Here is a 16,640-nt window from a genome sequence, read left to right as displayed (position 1 = left end):
TATGCGGTGAGAGATGTAAATATTGTGGTAGGCAGCCAAAAATACATGCATTTGTGGGAAACCCTGAATATTTAATATTTAATATTTAATATGTGGAGAGAAATGGTATGTTGGTCTTGAGATGTGCTCAGGGCCAATTACTTCTGTCTAAGTTAACTCTGACAGTTAACTCTGAACAAGCTTTCAGAAATCCATCAGTTACTTTTGTCAGATGTTTTAAATGTGCACTATGTAAAATTTAGGGGTAAAACTTCTCCCAACTAGAATTCCTTCAGTTTTATTCAGGAGGGTTTTTTGGAAGCCGGATTACACACAGGGACCTCTTTCTCTTCAAAACAAATAAAGCAAGCGATTAAAATACATAAACACAGAGTAAAGCAGTTTCATGTATGAGTTCAGCGAAACGGCAAAGGGCGCTGGTAGCCACCTTTCCCGTTTATAGTCTTTATAGTCGTCCCAAATGTTTTGTTTCCTGAAATGTCGTGTTTTAGGAAATTACTATTTTTTAAAGTGCACCTCCGGTACAGCAGGTGGCAGCGGGCTACACGTTTGTATCTCGGCCGCCATGTTTACCGAGGAGGAAGAAGACGAAAAGGCGGAAATCTAAACCACAACACCGTGGGCTCATGGATCTGAGTGTGTTTGGCCGGGCTCACAGCGAACTAACTACCGAGAATTACGGACATATCCGAAAGACGTCTTTGTGTCTTTCCGCACCCTGCGCGGCTGAACGTCGGCAGCTCACGGTAGGAACACACACCGCTGCTGCCTCATGAAGCGACTGACAGTCAGCCATGGAGAAGAGGTTCAGCCAATGGAAGCAGCAGTGTGTCAACAAGCTGGACCTGAGTAAGAAGGGCAGTGTGGACGAGGACATCTCTCATGTGGTGTCTCTGCTCAACAACTGCGAGCAGTTCTTCACCACCAGCTCCTGCTCCGGCAGGATCATCCTTATCGACGGGGTGAGGCGACTTTAACCCGGGGCTGCTCTGTGGGCACAGCTAACAGGCTAACGAGCTAGCAACAGCTTATGATTTTCCATACATTTTTTTTAATTGTTTTTACTTTTGTTATTTAATGTTTCTGTTGTATTTATATTTATATTTCTTTTATTAGTTTTCCACAGCATACTTCCAAAGCAAGGGTATCTGTACGCTGAAAAATTATTTTATCTTTATAAAAATGTATTTTTCTTTGTTTTGTTTGTTTTTAATTTTTAACAAACTTGCATGGAAAACACTTTGAGCTGCATTTTGCATATGAAAGGTGCTGTACAAATAAAATTATTATTATTATTATTATTAGTACTACTAGTAGTTGTTGTTGTTGTAGTATTGTTATAATTTTGATTACTATTATTATAAGTTGGCTACTGTTCTTTATCAGAGGAGGGGCGTGAATTCATTTTTTTTTAATAACTTTTTTAAATTTAATTTTGAGCCTCGCCACCATAAAAGCATTGAAGAAAGAGTAGACTTTTACAACAGACCCTTTTTATGTTTGACCATGAAGAAAAGCCTACATTTTTCACTTCTGTGGTGCAGCTGGTCAGTTTGTGCAAACAGTTTTTTTTTTGGGGGGGGGCAGAATTAAGCAGGAAGTACAACAGAGATATATCTTGATGAAATATCACTATTTTTTTTTTTTTAGATTATTTTTTGGCATTTTTGCCTTTATTAGATAGGACAGATCAGCAGTGTGAAAGGGGGAGAGAGGGTAGGAGAGGGGATGACAGGCAGCAAAGGGCTGCCAGCCGGACTCGAACCCGCGATTGCTGCAGCACGGCAGTGCCATTATACATGGGGCGCCTGCTCAATCCACTAAACCACCGGACACCCCAAAATGTCACTATTTTAAGCACAGATTAAGTTATATTTCATTTTTCTTACAGAATCGTTCATTGCACATACTGTGTCCAAGATCCACTGGGAATTTGTCAATCCAAGCATAGTTCCTGTTTTTACAGTTTCTGGCTGGTTTTTCAAGAAAATATGCCTTCTAAAAAGCTGTAAAATACGCCAATAAAATAAATACAAAGTACAACCATTTAAGGTTGTATGTCCCTCCCCTATGCCAAAATAACAAACACCCCAGTGCTTGGAAATTATTTGACGTCTCCCTCTTTTTGAACCACCCCTTCATTCTAATAAATTACAAACAGTACCTGAGCTATATGGCTTCTACATAGCTGCGGGGTTATTCCTTTGACATTAAAGGATACACAACTGTTTGAAAAGGAAGCTCAGTGAGACTAGCATTCCCACAGCATGTTCTCCACCAACAGTTCGTCTGGTTCTGAAATGTGAGTTCTGTGTCTTATGTGTTCCTCTCCAGGCTCCAGACAGCACTGATGTCCACAAACAGGACTGTGTTTGGCTGTTTGTCTCCCACCATAAATGCAAATGTGATGAGCTGGTGAGATCTGATGGACTGCTGCACTACTGATATTTTATCATCACCTCATGAATATGGATTGAATATTAACGAGAGTGCACTGTGTGTGTTCCTCAGATGTCCGCTGTGGAGCGCTCCAGTGGAGACGCAGTGTTAAAGTTTGAGCCCTTTGTGCTCCATGTTCAGTGCAGACAGCTGGAGGATGCACAGCTCATGGTGAGAACCACACTTTGTGTTCTGTTGCTGAGTTTTGTTTACCCTCTACATGTTAAATTTTAAGATTTTGTTAATTTTAGGAAAATAGGACAAATAAAAACACTGATGAGTTTAACATCAAATTGATAAAATAAAAGTACCATAAAAATGATCAATAAAAAACTGTTCTAGAAAACATTCTTATGCTCATGTTTAAAGATGACTAAAGTCGAGGCATATCTGAGGTCCAAGAGGAGCTGGTTCCAGCAGGGGGCAGCAGAGGGACTAAAAGCTTTTCTAGAAAGAAAGAAATCAGTGTGACACAAACTGTATGCACTGTGCAATGTAGCTAACCCTTTGAAACCTGAGTAAATTGTCTTTATTTCTTTGAGAAATGTAGAAGGAAGGCAATGAGTAACTTAAGAAGATATGACCCAAAAAAATGAGCAAGAAATTAGTAAAAAGTACAAAATTTACCCAAAGATTAGCCAACAAACAAAACCAAAAAAAGGGAAATTAAAAAAACAAACAAGCAAGAAAATAACCTGAAAAATGCTTAAATATAGATATATAATTTTTACAATTATATATGTAGTTTCACTAGCTTTTTTTTTTTTTTTTTAAATTTACACTAAAAAAACAAACAAACAAAAAACAAACATTTAAATGACTAATATCTTGGAAATTGCAGGACATTTCTTGCCAAGTTGCTCAGTGCCTTTTCCTCCATATTTTTGAGAGAAATCAAGCCAGTTTGCTTAGGGTTCAGCTGTCTTGTAAAAGGCATCTGGACTCAGCACAAGAAAAGAGATGATGATCCAGGTTTCAAAGGGTTAAAGCTTCAGTCTGTGGCTTGAAGCTTCTGTACATCAGTCTGTGATTGATGTACAACTCGATATATACTTCACTGCCACGATCAACATCAGTCTGAGTTCCACATGAAACCTACAGGATGTAGTAGAGCCCACATGGTCTGCATTTAAATACAAAACATACTCACCAATACACAGACTGCACTTGGAAGGGGTACTATCACAAGAAGTGACTTTTAAAAAAAAAATAATAATTCTGGTAAAATTTTTTGTCATATCTGACTTTTTCTCATTAGACCTTGACATAGAACTGTTTATCACCAAAGTCCTATTATATTGTTTACTCAATCAACAGAGCATTTAGTAATTAAAAGGTTTGTCTGTCCTCCAGCACTCTGTAGCCGTAAACTCAGGCTTCAGGAACTCTGGTCTCACGGTCAGCAAGACAGGAAAAATCATCACGGTAGGTCCTGTAACATCATTTCACTGCCATTACTCTGTCTGCACAGGAGGTTCCAGTGAATAATATTGTTGTCAAGCAAAACATTTTTTATTCGTGATTAATCGTACAGTTTCTATAATAACCATGATTAACCCTTAGCTTTAATATTACGCACACTGGAATTGCTCTGCGTACAAAATGTGCATTTAAAAATCAAGCTTTAAAAAATTTTATACATTAATATTGTAAGAGACATACAGATAGAAACTGAGGATCACGGTGTTTGAGTGTTTGTGGGTTCGGGGTGGTTCCCACGGGAGTAGGCGTGTGTGTGTGTGTGTGTGTGTGTGTGTGTGTGTGTGCATAAAGGTGCGCACTCACCGGGTGGTCCAGATGAGAGAGAGAGTCAGGGTTGACAGCCGCAACATTTTGTCAACAAAGTCTGCCAAACACATCAATGGTCACTACCAGGTCGCCCTGCCTTTGAAAAATTCAAGCATCAGCATGCCAAATAACAGGAAAGTACAGCGTCAAAGCCATTTGAAGAGGAGGCTCCAGAGGGATCCAGTGTTTTACGAGGAGTATAACACCTTTATTAATGATCTGCTGGACAAAAGCTACGCTGAAAGAGTTCCTGATGCAGAGCTGGAAAGAAGTGATGGCAGGGTCTGGTATATACCGCACCATGGTGTTTACCACCCAACAAAGAAAAAACTCCGAGTTGTGTTTGATTGTGGTGCCAGTTACAAAGGACAATCTCTGAATGAAGAGCTGTTGCAAGGGCCCGATCTAACCAGCTCACTAATTGGGGTTGTGACCAGGTTCAGGAGGGACCCTGTGGTCATCATGGCTGATATAGAAGCCATGTTTCATCAAGTGCATGTGCCCCCAGATGATGCCGATCTGCTGCGATTCCTCTGGTGGCCACAAGGAGACTTGACCCAGGAACCACGTGAATATAGGATGAAGGTACATCTTTTTGGAGCTACATCCTCCCCTAGCTGCGCCAATTTTGCCCTTAGGAAATGTGCAGAGGACTTTGGTCATGAGCATAAGAAGGAGACAGTGGACAAGCTGCAGCACTGCTTTTATGTGGATGATTGTTTGGTGGCTGTTGCAACAGAAGAGGAAGCACTGACCCGCTGTCAGGAGCTCATGTCTCTGTGCGCTAAAGGGGGATTCTGTTTGACTAAATGGCACAGTAACAGACCTGAAGTGCTAAAGGCCATTCCAGAGCCCCGCAGAGCTAAAAGTGTGAAGCAGTTGGACCTGGACCGGGAGTTTGTGCCCATGGAAAGAGTGCTGGGTGTAGAGTGGTGTATCAAGTCGGACGCCTTCAAGTTCAAAATTGTATGGAAGGATAGACCACTCAACCGCAGAGGCATCCTTTCTACTGTCAGTTCTGTTTATGACCCTCTCGGCATTTTAAGTCCCCTTGTTTTGACGGCAAAAAGGATTTTGAGGGATTTGTGCAGAAGAGGAGTTGGCTGGGATGATCCCATACCAGAGACTGTCTCCAAAAAGTGGCTTAAGTGGGTGCAAGGGCTCCACCTGCTGGACAATTTTGAGCTGCCCAGGTGTTTAAAACCTCTGGAGTTTGGAGACGTTGTTACTGCGCAACTCCACCATTTTTGCGATGCTTCTGAGGAAGGCTATGGTACAGTCACTTATCTGCTGCTACAGAATGACCACTTCCAAATGCACAGTGCTTTCATCATGGGAAAGTCTCGTGTTTCCCCACTGAAGACAGTTACAATTCCAAGAATGGAACTGATTGCTGCAACAATGGCCAGCCGCATGGATTTCCTGTGGAAGAAAGAGCTGCACATGAGTCTTCAGGAATCTGTGTTTTGGACTGATAGTGCTTCTGTGTTAAAATATATTAACAATGAAAGCTCCAGATTTAAGGTGTTTGTTGCCAATCGTGTTTCAGAGATACTGAAATCATCTCACCCTGCTCAGTGGAGGTACGTGGATACAGCTTCAAATCCAGCAGACGGAGCATCCAGAGGGGTCAAAGTGGAGACATTTCTGCAGGACAGACTCTGGCTAATGGGTCCTCCGTTTCTTTGCCAACCTGAAACAGAGTGGCCTGTGAACCCTGAACCTGTGAGCCATCTCTCCCAGGACGACCCAGAGGTGAAGAAGAGTGTCACTGTCAATGCTGTACAAACTGGAGAGGATCCCACTACTCACCTGATCCATCATTACTCCTCATGGATCCGATTAAAGAAAGCTGTGGCATGGTGGTTGAAATTAAAGGAATGGTTGTGGTCCTGTATCAAGAAGAAAAGGACAGCCAATCAGAGTGAAGAGAGCACGAAGCAACAGAGAATGAAGAAGCAGGAAAGGCGCATCTTTAAAAGCACAACTGTTCTGGGAGCTCTTACAGTGGAGGACATTGACAAGGCTGAGCTGGCCATAATTCAGTTTTGTCAGAGGAGAAAATTTGTGGAGGAGTTCTCGTGTCTGGAAAAGGGACAAAATGTCAAGAGAAGCAGTCACCTGTACAAGTTGTGTCCAAGGCTGGAGGATGGAGTCTTGCGTGTTGGAGGACGGCTCAGTAAAGCAGCATTGCCTTTGGAGTCTACACATCCCATCATTCTGTCAAAGGATCTTCATATTTCTACCCTGCTGCTGAGAACTGTACATCAAGAGGTAGGACACAGCGGCCGTAACCACATGTTGTCCAAGCTCAGGGAGAAATACTGGATGACAGGAGTGACCACTGCCATTAGGAGAGTTCTGTCCAAGTGCACCATCTGCAGAAGACTACATGCCACTCCAGTTTACCAGCAGATGGCAGATTTGCCCACAGATCGACTCAAGCCTGATGAACCTCCATTTACCTGTGTGGGTGTTGACTATTTTGGACCCATCGAGGTGAGAAGCAGGAGGAGTACAGTGAAGAGGTATGGTGTCCTGTTTACCTGTCTTGCATTGAGAGCCATTCACATCGAGGTGGCATCTTCTCTGGACACTGACTCCTTTATAAATGCACTGAGGCATTTTATATCCAGAAGAGGACAGGTCCGTGAGCTGCGTTCTGACAATGGGACAAATTTTGTGGGAGCAGAACGTGAGCTGAAAACAGCAATTGCGCAGTGAAACCAGGCACAGGTGCATGATGTGTTGCTCCAAAAGGGCATCAAGTGGACATTCAACCCCCCTGCTGGATCACACCATGGAGGAGTGTGGGAAAGGCTGATTAGATCGGTGAGGAAAGTCCTGAACTCTACCCTCAAGGTGCAATGCCTGGATGAGGAGGGGCTCCACACAGTTCTCTGTGAAGTAGAAGCCATTATCAACAGCAGGCCCATCACCAAGGCCTCCACAGATCCTAACGACCTGGAAGCACTGACACCGAACCATCTGTTGCTGCTTAAGAACCAGCCTTCATTACCACCTGGAGAGTTCCAAGCAGCAGACATGTACGCACAGAGAAGATGGAGACAAGTCCAGTACATATCTGATCTGTTCTGGAAGCACTGGATAAAGGAGTACCTGCCTCTGCTACAGGAACGACAGAGATGGACTGGAGTTCAGAGGAACCTTGTTGCAGGAGATCTAGTTTTGCTTATGGACATTACCGCGCCTCGTAATTCCTGGATGATGGGACGTGTCTTGCAAACTTTTCCGGATCACAAGGGATTTGTGTGTCAAATTCGGATCAAGACAAGGACCAGTTGCTTGGACAGACCCATATCCAAGGTGTGTTTGTTGCTGGAGAAGGAGGAGGCAGCATGAGGACGTTGCTGACCTCTACAGGGACTTTGTGTTTTCCGGACTTAGCTGGACTCTGCCCTATCGGTCATGGAGATGACCAGAAGAAGGAATACTTATGGATTTGAACAATTTTTTTTTTTTTTTTGGACATTTTTTGCATTTTTTGAAATTGATATGATGATTTATTATGTCTCTTATTGTGTTTGAAATGTGAATTATTATGTGGGACCTAATAATTAGGGGCTGGTGTGTAAGAGACATACAGATAGAAACTGAGGATCACGGTGTTTGAGTGTGTGTGGGTTCGGGGTGGTTCCCACGGGAGTAGGCGTGTGTGTGTGTGTGTGTGTGTGTGTGTGCATAAAGGTGCGCGCTCACCGGGGGGTCCAGATGAGAGGGAGAGTCAGGGTTGGCAGCCCGCCGCAACAAATATGATTGTCTGTTTTGTCTACTGAGTTTATTTTTTTTAACCAACATCAGTCCAAATATATTTATATGTACAAATCTCTTGCTAATTTTTGAGTAAATTCTTCTTATTTTTTTTTTTTTTAAAGCCTGAATGCTCAGATTTTAAAGGGTTAATGACATTGTGACACACTTACAGCCCTAGTAAATAGTAAATAAAACTTTCTGCTGTCGAACCAGCTCTTTGCTTTGCTGCCTTTGTTTCTTGAGTATAATGTGTACAAATGTGAGTGTATCCTTGCTGTGTTTTGTCCTTTTAGGCAGTCCGTAGCACCCACGGCCTGGAGGTTCCTCTCAGCCACAAAGGTAAACTCCTGGTTGAACAAGAGTACATCAACTTCCTGACTCAGATAGCCAATCAGAAGATGGAGGAGAACCTTAGACGGATCCACAGGTGAGTCTGCTGATTGGCTCTCTCGTTTAGTCACCAGTAAAACTAACAATGGCTTAGCCACTGCTAAAAAAAAGTCGGCACTTCTACACATCCAGATGTAATTCTATCTCCAGGTTCTACCAGAATCTGCAGTCAGCGCTGCAGACAGAGAAACTACACAGACTACAGCTGTCAGATCCGCCCAGCTCGCAGGAAACACCTCACAGAGCAGAGACACAAAAAGAGAAGGACGTAACAAGTGTATATAAACGAAGACGAAAGAGAGAACAGAACCATCATACTGACTGTTGCCATAGTGACGGATCTAGCATCATGTCAGAGCTGGACGACTGTCTGGATAGTATATTCACATGAACATGCTAACATGCTGCTGTCATCACTGACTGGATAATAATGTGGCTGTTGTGTTAATGTTTTGGTGCAGATTGTCAGTTTGATTTGAGAGAGCTATAGTCTGTATCACAAAGAAGATCACCATGGTAACCCAAACTGCATCAGTGACCTGCTGTGGAGCTGCTTTTAGTGATCAGTGTAAAAACAGCAACTGCAAAAGCTTGCTGGAGTGATGGTGGAGTAAACATGGTTCTAACATGGACAGAAGAAGTGTGAACATGAACGTCAGGAGAATCACTTTAATGATTCCAGAAGTGAAATGATGATTTATGATTTAGTATTGATTCATTATTGTAATTAAAAACTATGTACCATATATGTTTGGTTTCTGTTTTTATTTCTATTTTTTTTAATTAATTTTTTGCGAAATTAAAAAACATGGAATGATGAAGAAAATAGCCATATTCAGTGCAGGGGATGGCAAAAAAACCAAATGTTTCACACACACACACACACACACACACACACACATATATGAGAGAAAGACAAAGAGGTAGGAGAAATATTCTCTAGTGGTCAGTTATTAGCAATTTCCAGTGATGTCCACAGCCTTCAAGCTCATAATAGAGCGTGTCTGTGACAACCAATCACATCTGTCAAAAGAATGTTTGACACCAAGCAATGTAGTCAACCACACCTCCTCACTAACGTCAGAGTTTCTGTCCTTTCCTTGCTCAGAGTTACTCTGAGAATTTTCCTAAATCACTCTTAAGCGAGTTAGGAGCTCTTTGAGAGGATTCTCAGAATGTTTTTAAAAACGGCCACTGGTTTCCAGCAGCAGCTGTTGTGAAAAATGTTCTGCTAAAGCCATTGTACACTACCTCAGGATGAGCAACTGGGGTGCATTAAGCAACTAAAGAGCAAGGTATTTTTTCTCAGAAGCTGGAAGAAAAGATAGAATAGAAAGAAAAAGAGAGAATATTGGGCTTAAAATCATGAGGTGGACATAAACAGGATGCCTAATGAATGCTCTGTGTCTCATGAATGTGTAAAAAAAAGGTGGCCAAAAAGAAAAATCAATTAAATGAATCAATTAAATCATTAAAAGATGTACATGTTGATTTTAAAATGCATTCATGCTTTTTAAAAAAAATACATTTTAAATATCAGATCCAACCTGGAAAGTCAGCCTATTTACTCGTACTGTCTGCCTTCTAATTCAACAATTCTGCCTATTGCTGATGTAAGAGTCTTCAGTAGACTGCAAGCGGCTCTTTAGAGAGAGTTCAGTGAGATAGAATAAATTCCCTGCTTCACTGCAGTCAGCTGATTCAGGAAAGTCACAGGGGCATAAGGACACAGTTTCCCCCTCACTCACAAAGAAGGCAAAGAAGGAGAACTTTCTGTGTCTCTGAGGGCCAAATCAACATCAACATTTGGACAGGAGTATTCTTCAAAAATTGATCAGATGGATTATTTATCAGAATTGTTACAAAATTGGATTACAAATCATTATTAACCAGGATTAAGTAAAACCAGATTAACCATGGTGATTAACCAGAAATAGGCAAAACTGGAAACAACAGCAGTTATTGCAAGTCATAAATTGGATTATTCATCACCGTGGGACCGTACGCCTGAATACCTGATTGCCGTGGTAACAGTACCAAGGAGCTTGAGTCCACCATGCTGTACTTCCAGGTGGTGATCTTGGCAGCGACAGTGATGCTGGTGTACTACTGTGAGTTCACTGACACGTTCAGTCCGGCACAGCAGGGCTTCATCTGCAGAGACCCGACTCTAACCAAACCAGATCCTGGACCTGAACAGGACAGCCGAGTGCAGCCAGTCATACTGTACTCTGTAGTGGGAGGACTGCCTGTTGTGCTGGTAAGCCAATTTCAGCAGAGTCAGAGGAGGGGATGGCTTTACTTTGTTATGATGAAGAATATGATGCTACTGTACAGTTATGTAGGCAGAGAAAGAGACATACAGAGAGGCCCCCAGTCAGACATGTGGAATAGGCAGAATATATTTTTTTCTATTTTTCTTAAAAATTAGCATTTTTTTTTTTTAGGTTATCACATTCACGTTCCTGTCTGTTCTCTGTCATTAAAAATAACCTGAAATACACAACCAATCATTTTCCTGATGTGTCTGTTGAAATAGGATGGGTAAACCTTCAGCAGTCACTCTGCTTGATGCCCTTTTAAATGAATATAGGGGCCAATCTCAACAAGCCGATTAAAGAGTGTCAAATAATAAGACAGTGTCAAGAGAAAAGCCCTATTTACACAAAGATTGCCCTATAGAGCTGCTATGAAGTTTTGTTATCCATGTTGCAAGTTAGTTGGTCAGTCACAGGTAGACTTACTCAGTTTTCATCTGAGCGCCTGTTCGAGTGTGGCAGGACTGCTAGCACCAGCTAGTTTTTTTTAACACATTATTTTTCTGTGATTAATTAATCAAAATTAATGTGTTACCTTGACAGCCCTACTAAACCTCTGCTGGGTCTATATAATGGGAGAGAAAATTGCGTGAAAAATATGTCACAGGACTTGTGGTAACAATTTTTTTCCCCCCTTCTAGGTTTTTTAGGGGGTGGGGTTCCTTAGACGATGTGAGGGTCTAAGGTCAGAGAGATGTGTGCTGTAAAGCCCTCAGAGGCAAACTGTGTTTTGTGATAATGGGCTTTATAAATAAAACAATTGAATTGAATTGAATTGAATTGAATTGAATTGAATTGAATTGAATTGAATTGAATTGAATTAGCCCTATCTGTTAAGCGAAGCTAAATGTTAGCTCTGCCAGCTAAGATTAGCTAAACTAAGCTGGATCCAGAAGTATCGTCTCCTTTTTATTGTGTTTCTCAGATTTCAGGTGTCGAGCTCATTATCTTCCTCCTTCACTACAACTCAAACAACCTCTACGACCAGGAGAAGGTGGTTGTCATGGGTGACTGTTGCTACGTCAACCCCATGGTGCGCAGGACCTTCCGTTTCCTCGGTAATTTCATTGCAAATATTGTGCTATAATCCATGCTGACATTTAGCTGTTTTGTTTATTCATAATATCATACCTTTTGTGGTTTAATCAAGATTGTGAATATAACTTTTAAACATCAGTGGTGATAGTAGTCACAGTGCTGGTAGGCCACGACTGGTTTGGGCCATCTTTCTCTGCTGATGTGGGCAGTTCAGGTTAATTATTGTTACACAGTCCAGCAACAAACCCACTAACTACCAGGTGTTCTGCATCAGTGGCTAATTTAAATGATCACATCTGTGTGTGTTTCTTTGCAGGTGTGTATGTCTTCGGTCTGTTTACAACAGACATCTTTGTCAACGCAGGTCAGCTGGTCACAGGATGTCTGGCTCCTCACTTCCTATCTGTTTGCCAGCCCAACTACACCGCCCTCGGCTGCCTCGAAGCAGCGCTCTTTGTCAGCCAATCAGATGCTTGTACTGGTGACCCTGATGACATCATGAGAGCCAGAAAGACTTTCCCGTCCAAAGAGGCTGCGCTGAGTCTGTACACAGCTGTGTATCTGGCAGTGAGTGGCTCTGTGTAATCTATCAGGTGCTGCAGGTGTGCAGAGAGAGACGAGCGTTAACTGTTCCCATGCAGTTTCTCCTCACCGCTCAGCAGATGTCACCATATCACACAGGTTTTTAATTGTGTCAGAGAAATAAAATGACTTTATGTTTCAGATGTACATCATGTGCTGTGTGGGCTCCAGAGGAGGCCGTCTGACTGGCCCCCTCCTCAGCCTCTCATTGGTCAGTCTGGCCGTGCTAACAGGCATCAACAGAGTGGCCGAGTACCGAAACCACTGGAGTGATGTCATCGCAGGACAAACCATCGGGGGAGCTATCGCTGTCTTTCTGGTCAGTTCACCATCGTCTTATAAGCAGCAGCAGCACATGTGCTATTCAAGTTTACTACCTTTGTAATCAACCTCACAGTTCATTTGTTGCTGCTTTCACCTTCATTCACTAAGTAACACTTGAGTGTTACACCTCTCTCTCAAATTGGAACATACTTACTTCAAGATGATGCAAACCCAGAAGCTGATTGGCTGCAGCTGACATGCATAATGTCTTGTGTACTAAACTGCCCTATGTTTTAAGGTAGTTTTTAAGCTAACTGGACAATCTCTGCGCCTCTTTTCAGAGAGTCAGAGCATCACTCCCCCACTGTGCATTATGAGGCCACTCAGCCAAATATATTTAGGCTTTGTCTTTAATAGAAAACTGCTCTAATGGACTAAATAGCTGCAGGTCACACACACACACACACACACAGGTTGTTATTGCTTGAATGAACTTGTATTCCTCTCTTGTGTTACAAGTCATGCACGCCAGTCTTGTCGGGGACTAAAAGCTGGGTCACAGAAACAATGTCAACAAAAGCTAATCTAAACGTTTCATACATAAATAACCAGCTGAATCTTTGTGCATCATCCATATGTACTAAATCAATGTGTTTTTATGTGACTAAACAAAAATTTGCTTAATTCCACAACAAAAGGGCAGTAAAAAACAAAATGAAACCCGTTTTCTAGATCAGCCAAAGGACACATAAAACCAATCCTCATTTCTCTTTCTAAATTTACAAACCGTCCAGTTTCAACCATCAGTAGTAAAATACTAGATCTCAGCTGAGGACATGGGGATCTTTGCTTTTTAGTTAAGTTATATAAAACATAATTTTCAGTACCATATTCATATTTTATCATCCTAAATGTTTGCAGTTTTGGTTTAGTCCATATATAACCAGTGCATTGCTCTTTATATGTATATATATGTTCTCTGTGATTTACAATGACTGTTTTTACTTGTGCAAACAGTTGATTTGTCTGGAGGGAATTCATTGAAAAGATTACAATGACTGTAGCTGGTGTCTCCTCTTCTTTTCTCTTAAGGTGGTGTTTGTGGTTCAGTATTTTAGAAAGAGACCTGTGATTTCTCAGAGTCCGTCAGACGCAGGAACAGCTGACACTGATGAAGCTTCACCCCAAAGAAATCACACCATGGAAACCAGCGTCAAATACAACGTTACACAGGTATTTTTATGGCTTCACAGGAGAAAGTACAGTGGCCCTAAAGTGCAAAACACAATGACAAATCACAAACCACAACTGCAAATAAGAAAACACAACCGCAAATCAGAAAACACAACTGCAAATCAGAAAACACAACATTAACTTCTAACGGAAAGGGTAGGTATCTGCGGTCGCCAAGCGACGATCCTTGTTATTTGCGGTTGTGTTTTTTATTTGCGGTTGTGTTTTCTGATATGCAGTTGTGTTTTCTGATTTGCAGTTGTGTTTTCTGATTTACAGTTGTGTTTTTTATTTGCGGTTGTGTTTTCTGATTTGCTGTTGTGTTTTCTTATTTCTTATTTAAAATATACCAGCCCAGTCACTGAAAGAAGATGATAGCATTGTACACTTCTGGCAAACCATTTATATGCTGCTGTTGCTTGTTTCATACATATCATACTTGACATTTATGAGCTGACTGCTGTTTTTCCAGAGGCTTTGAGGCACCAAATATAGGTATTTTATAATGATTCATCCCTGTTTCTCTAGCAGAGGTTGTGTTCCTAAAACTAGCCATTTTAACCCTTTTAAACCCAGATCGACATCACTTTTCTTGCGCTGCATTAAGAAACCTTTCACAAGTATTTAATTCTCTCAAACAAAGTGGTTTTATGTATTTCAAAAACATGGGGAAAAAAGCTAAGAACAACTTGGCAAGAAATGTCCCACAAATTGCTTTTTTGATTTGGAAAATATTTTTTTTTAAAGCTAATAAAAATATCCAGAGAGCTATATTTATAATGATCAAAATAATATGTTTAAAGATGTTTTTCAAAATTATTTTAATTTTAAGCAGTTTTTACCTCAAAAGGTTATTTTCTTTATTTTTACTTTTCCATTTTTCATTTAATTAAATAGATCTATCTATTAATTATTGGTAATTTTTATGTAATTTACTTATACTTTTTACAGTTTCTTGCTCCCATTTGGGTCATTTCATTTGGGTCATTTCTTCTTAAGCCTTCTTCTCATGTTTAAAAAAAAAATCAATTTGCTGAGGTTATAAAGGGTTAAGCCAAAATATCATCTTCTCCTAACAATAACCAAGTGTTTTTTTCCCCTAAATTTAACCATATCACAATCACAGCATTGTTAAAATCTAACATTTTCAGTGTATCCACTAAATGAAAACATGCAAACGTAACATATCTGTGGCTGGCAGAAATGTATGATGCCAACAGTTTTCTGGCTACTGGGTTGAGTATAAATACAAAATGCAAAACTGCTTTGGTAATGGCCCTATCACCTATCACAGTGTCTTGACAGTTATGTAACAGTCTACCAATAAAGTGATACGATACGATACGATACGATACAATACGATACGATACGATACAATACGATACGATACGATATGATACGATACACTTCAGAACACTTCCACAGAAGAATCAACAAAAAAACCCCAACAGAAATAAACCCAATGTACATGTAAAAAGAAAAGCCTGTATCAAGGTAAACCAGAAAACCACTAAACACATATTGCACATCACTCATATTGCACAGAACCACATAAAATCCATACAAGTAAGAGAAAAAAAAAACAAGATAAGAAATTACAAAAAAGAGCACCATGGTGTTATTTCACAGCCCATGTAGCCTAAAAACCATTGTTCAGAATTTCTATTCAGGTGGGCACAAACATTTTTTTAAAACTATTCAGTTTACATTTGAGGACTCTGTATAGTCTACCAGACAGTAAAGTTCATAGTCAGAGTGGAGGATGTGAGACTGATCAGACAATACTCTCTGAGCTTGCCTGAGAACAGACTGCTCATAAATGGACTGTAGGGAGAAGTTTTCAGTCCTCCCCATGACACATGTTAACAGTATTAAGAGCATCATGGAAATGTTTAATGTTTTACAACCCAAATGATGTAGATCTCAATATCTGCAATTTTTAATTGAAATGTTTTCTGTTGTGTTCCTCTAGACTCCAGGATCTATCACAGAAGTCACATGACTATGACCCCCCCACTACACGACCAGGGGGATATGGAAGTCACCTTGGACCTTTATATTTAGATATTGTAGCCTCTTACTTTTTTAAAATACTTTTTGCAACATTTGGAAATGAATCAACCATACCCACCCTCATCTTGAGATATTAGTCTAGTTATTGCTATCAAGAGGTAACTACATGCATCTGCTTTTGCATTGTTCACTGCTGAGTCAGTTTTGTTGGATGTCTGTTTAATCTGCAGCCTCCTTTGCAAAACAGGAGGAGGGTGCTTTTCTCCCAGAGAGAAATCTGGCAGGTGCATTTTTTTTAAACATTCAAAACAATTAATTACAAATGGATTTTGACAATAGCACTGGTCACTTTGACTCGAGTCTTATTTATTTACTTTAATTACTAAGGCATGTGATATATTGACACTATATTGTAAATAATAGTAATGGAAACTATTTCTTCATGTGTAATGTGACATTCAGTAAAATAGTGGACCATGAATTCATGTGATACATCATAGAAAATAGTAGTAATCCATAAGTTGTGGAAGCATTTTGCAGCCATGCCAGAAAGAAATATCTGTGTCGGTAAGAAAATGAAAATGCATCCAAAAATATTGACAATATTCCCAAAATATCTGTTGCCTAACTGCTGTGTAATCATTAATCCATGGAACCGTCTGTGGTGCTGTGACCCGCACCCCCCAACAGATATGTACTAAATAAGTCAGACAAACAAGAACACAAGTTCAGCACTAAAACAATGACATTCTACACAGAAGATAATAAATAATAAATATAATATCTATACATAAGTCAATA

The 16,640-nt window shown here is 40.6% G+C and overlaps 2 protein-coding genes across 2 annotated transcripts; both read left to right on the top strand.

Moving 5' to 3' along the window:
- Positions 1-602: 602 nt before the first annotated feature.
- tyw3 (tRNA-yW synthesizing protein 3 homolog (S. cerevisiae)) lies at positions 603-9,128 on the top strand. Its single transcript, XM_042493346.1, has 6 exons — positions 603-962; positions 2,335-2,415; positions 2,512-2,610; positions 3,793-3,864; positions 8,295-8,428; positions 8,542-9,128. Exons 1-6 carry the CDS (start codon positions 795-797, stop codon positions 8,780-8,782), a joined length of 795 nt encoding a protein of 264 aa, XP_042349280.1. The 5' UTR covers positions 603-794; the 3' UTR covers positions 8,783-9,128.
- Positions 9,129-10,447: 1,319 nt separating this feature from the next.
- Positions 10,448-15,951, top strand: LOC121948324 (phospholipid phosphatase-related protein type 5-like). Its single transcript, XM_042493697.1, has 6 exons — positions 10,448-10,651; positions 11,635-11,767; positions 12,064-12,314; positions 12,472-12,648; positions 13,686-13,826; positions 15,799-15,951. Exons 1-6 carry the CDS (start codon positions 10,448-10,450, stop codon positions 15,826-15,828), a joined length of 936 nt encoding a protein of 311 aa, XP_042349631.1. The 3' UTR covers positions 15,829-15,951.
- The last annotated feature ends 689 nt before the right edge of the window (positions 15,952-16,640 follow it).

Source organism: Plectropomus leopardus, chromosome 9, assembly GCF_008729295.1.
Source record: "Plectropomus leopardus isolate mb chromosome 9, YSFRI_Pleo_2.0, whole genome shotgun sequence".
NCBI classification, from domain to species: Eukaryota; Metazoa; Chordata; class Actinopteri; order Perciformes; family Serranidae; genus Plectropomus; species Plectropomus leopardus.
Note: the sequence above shows the minus strand (reverse complement) of the source record. Positions and strands in the feature narration are given on the sequence as shown.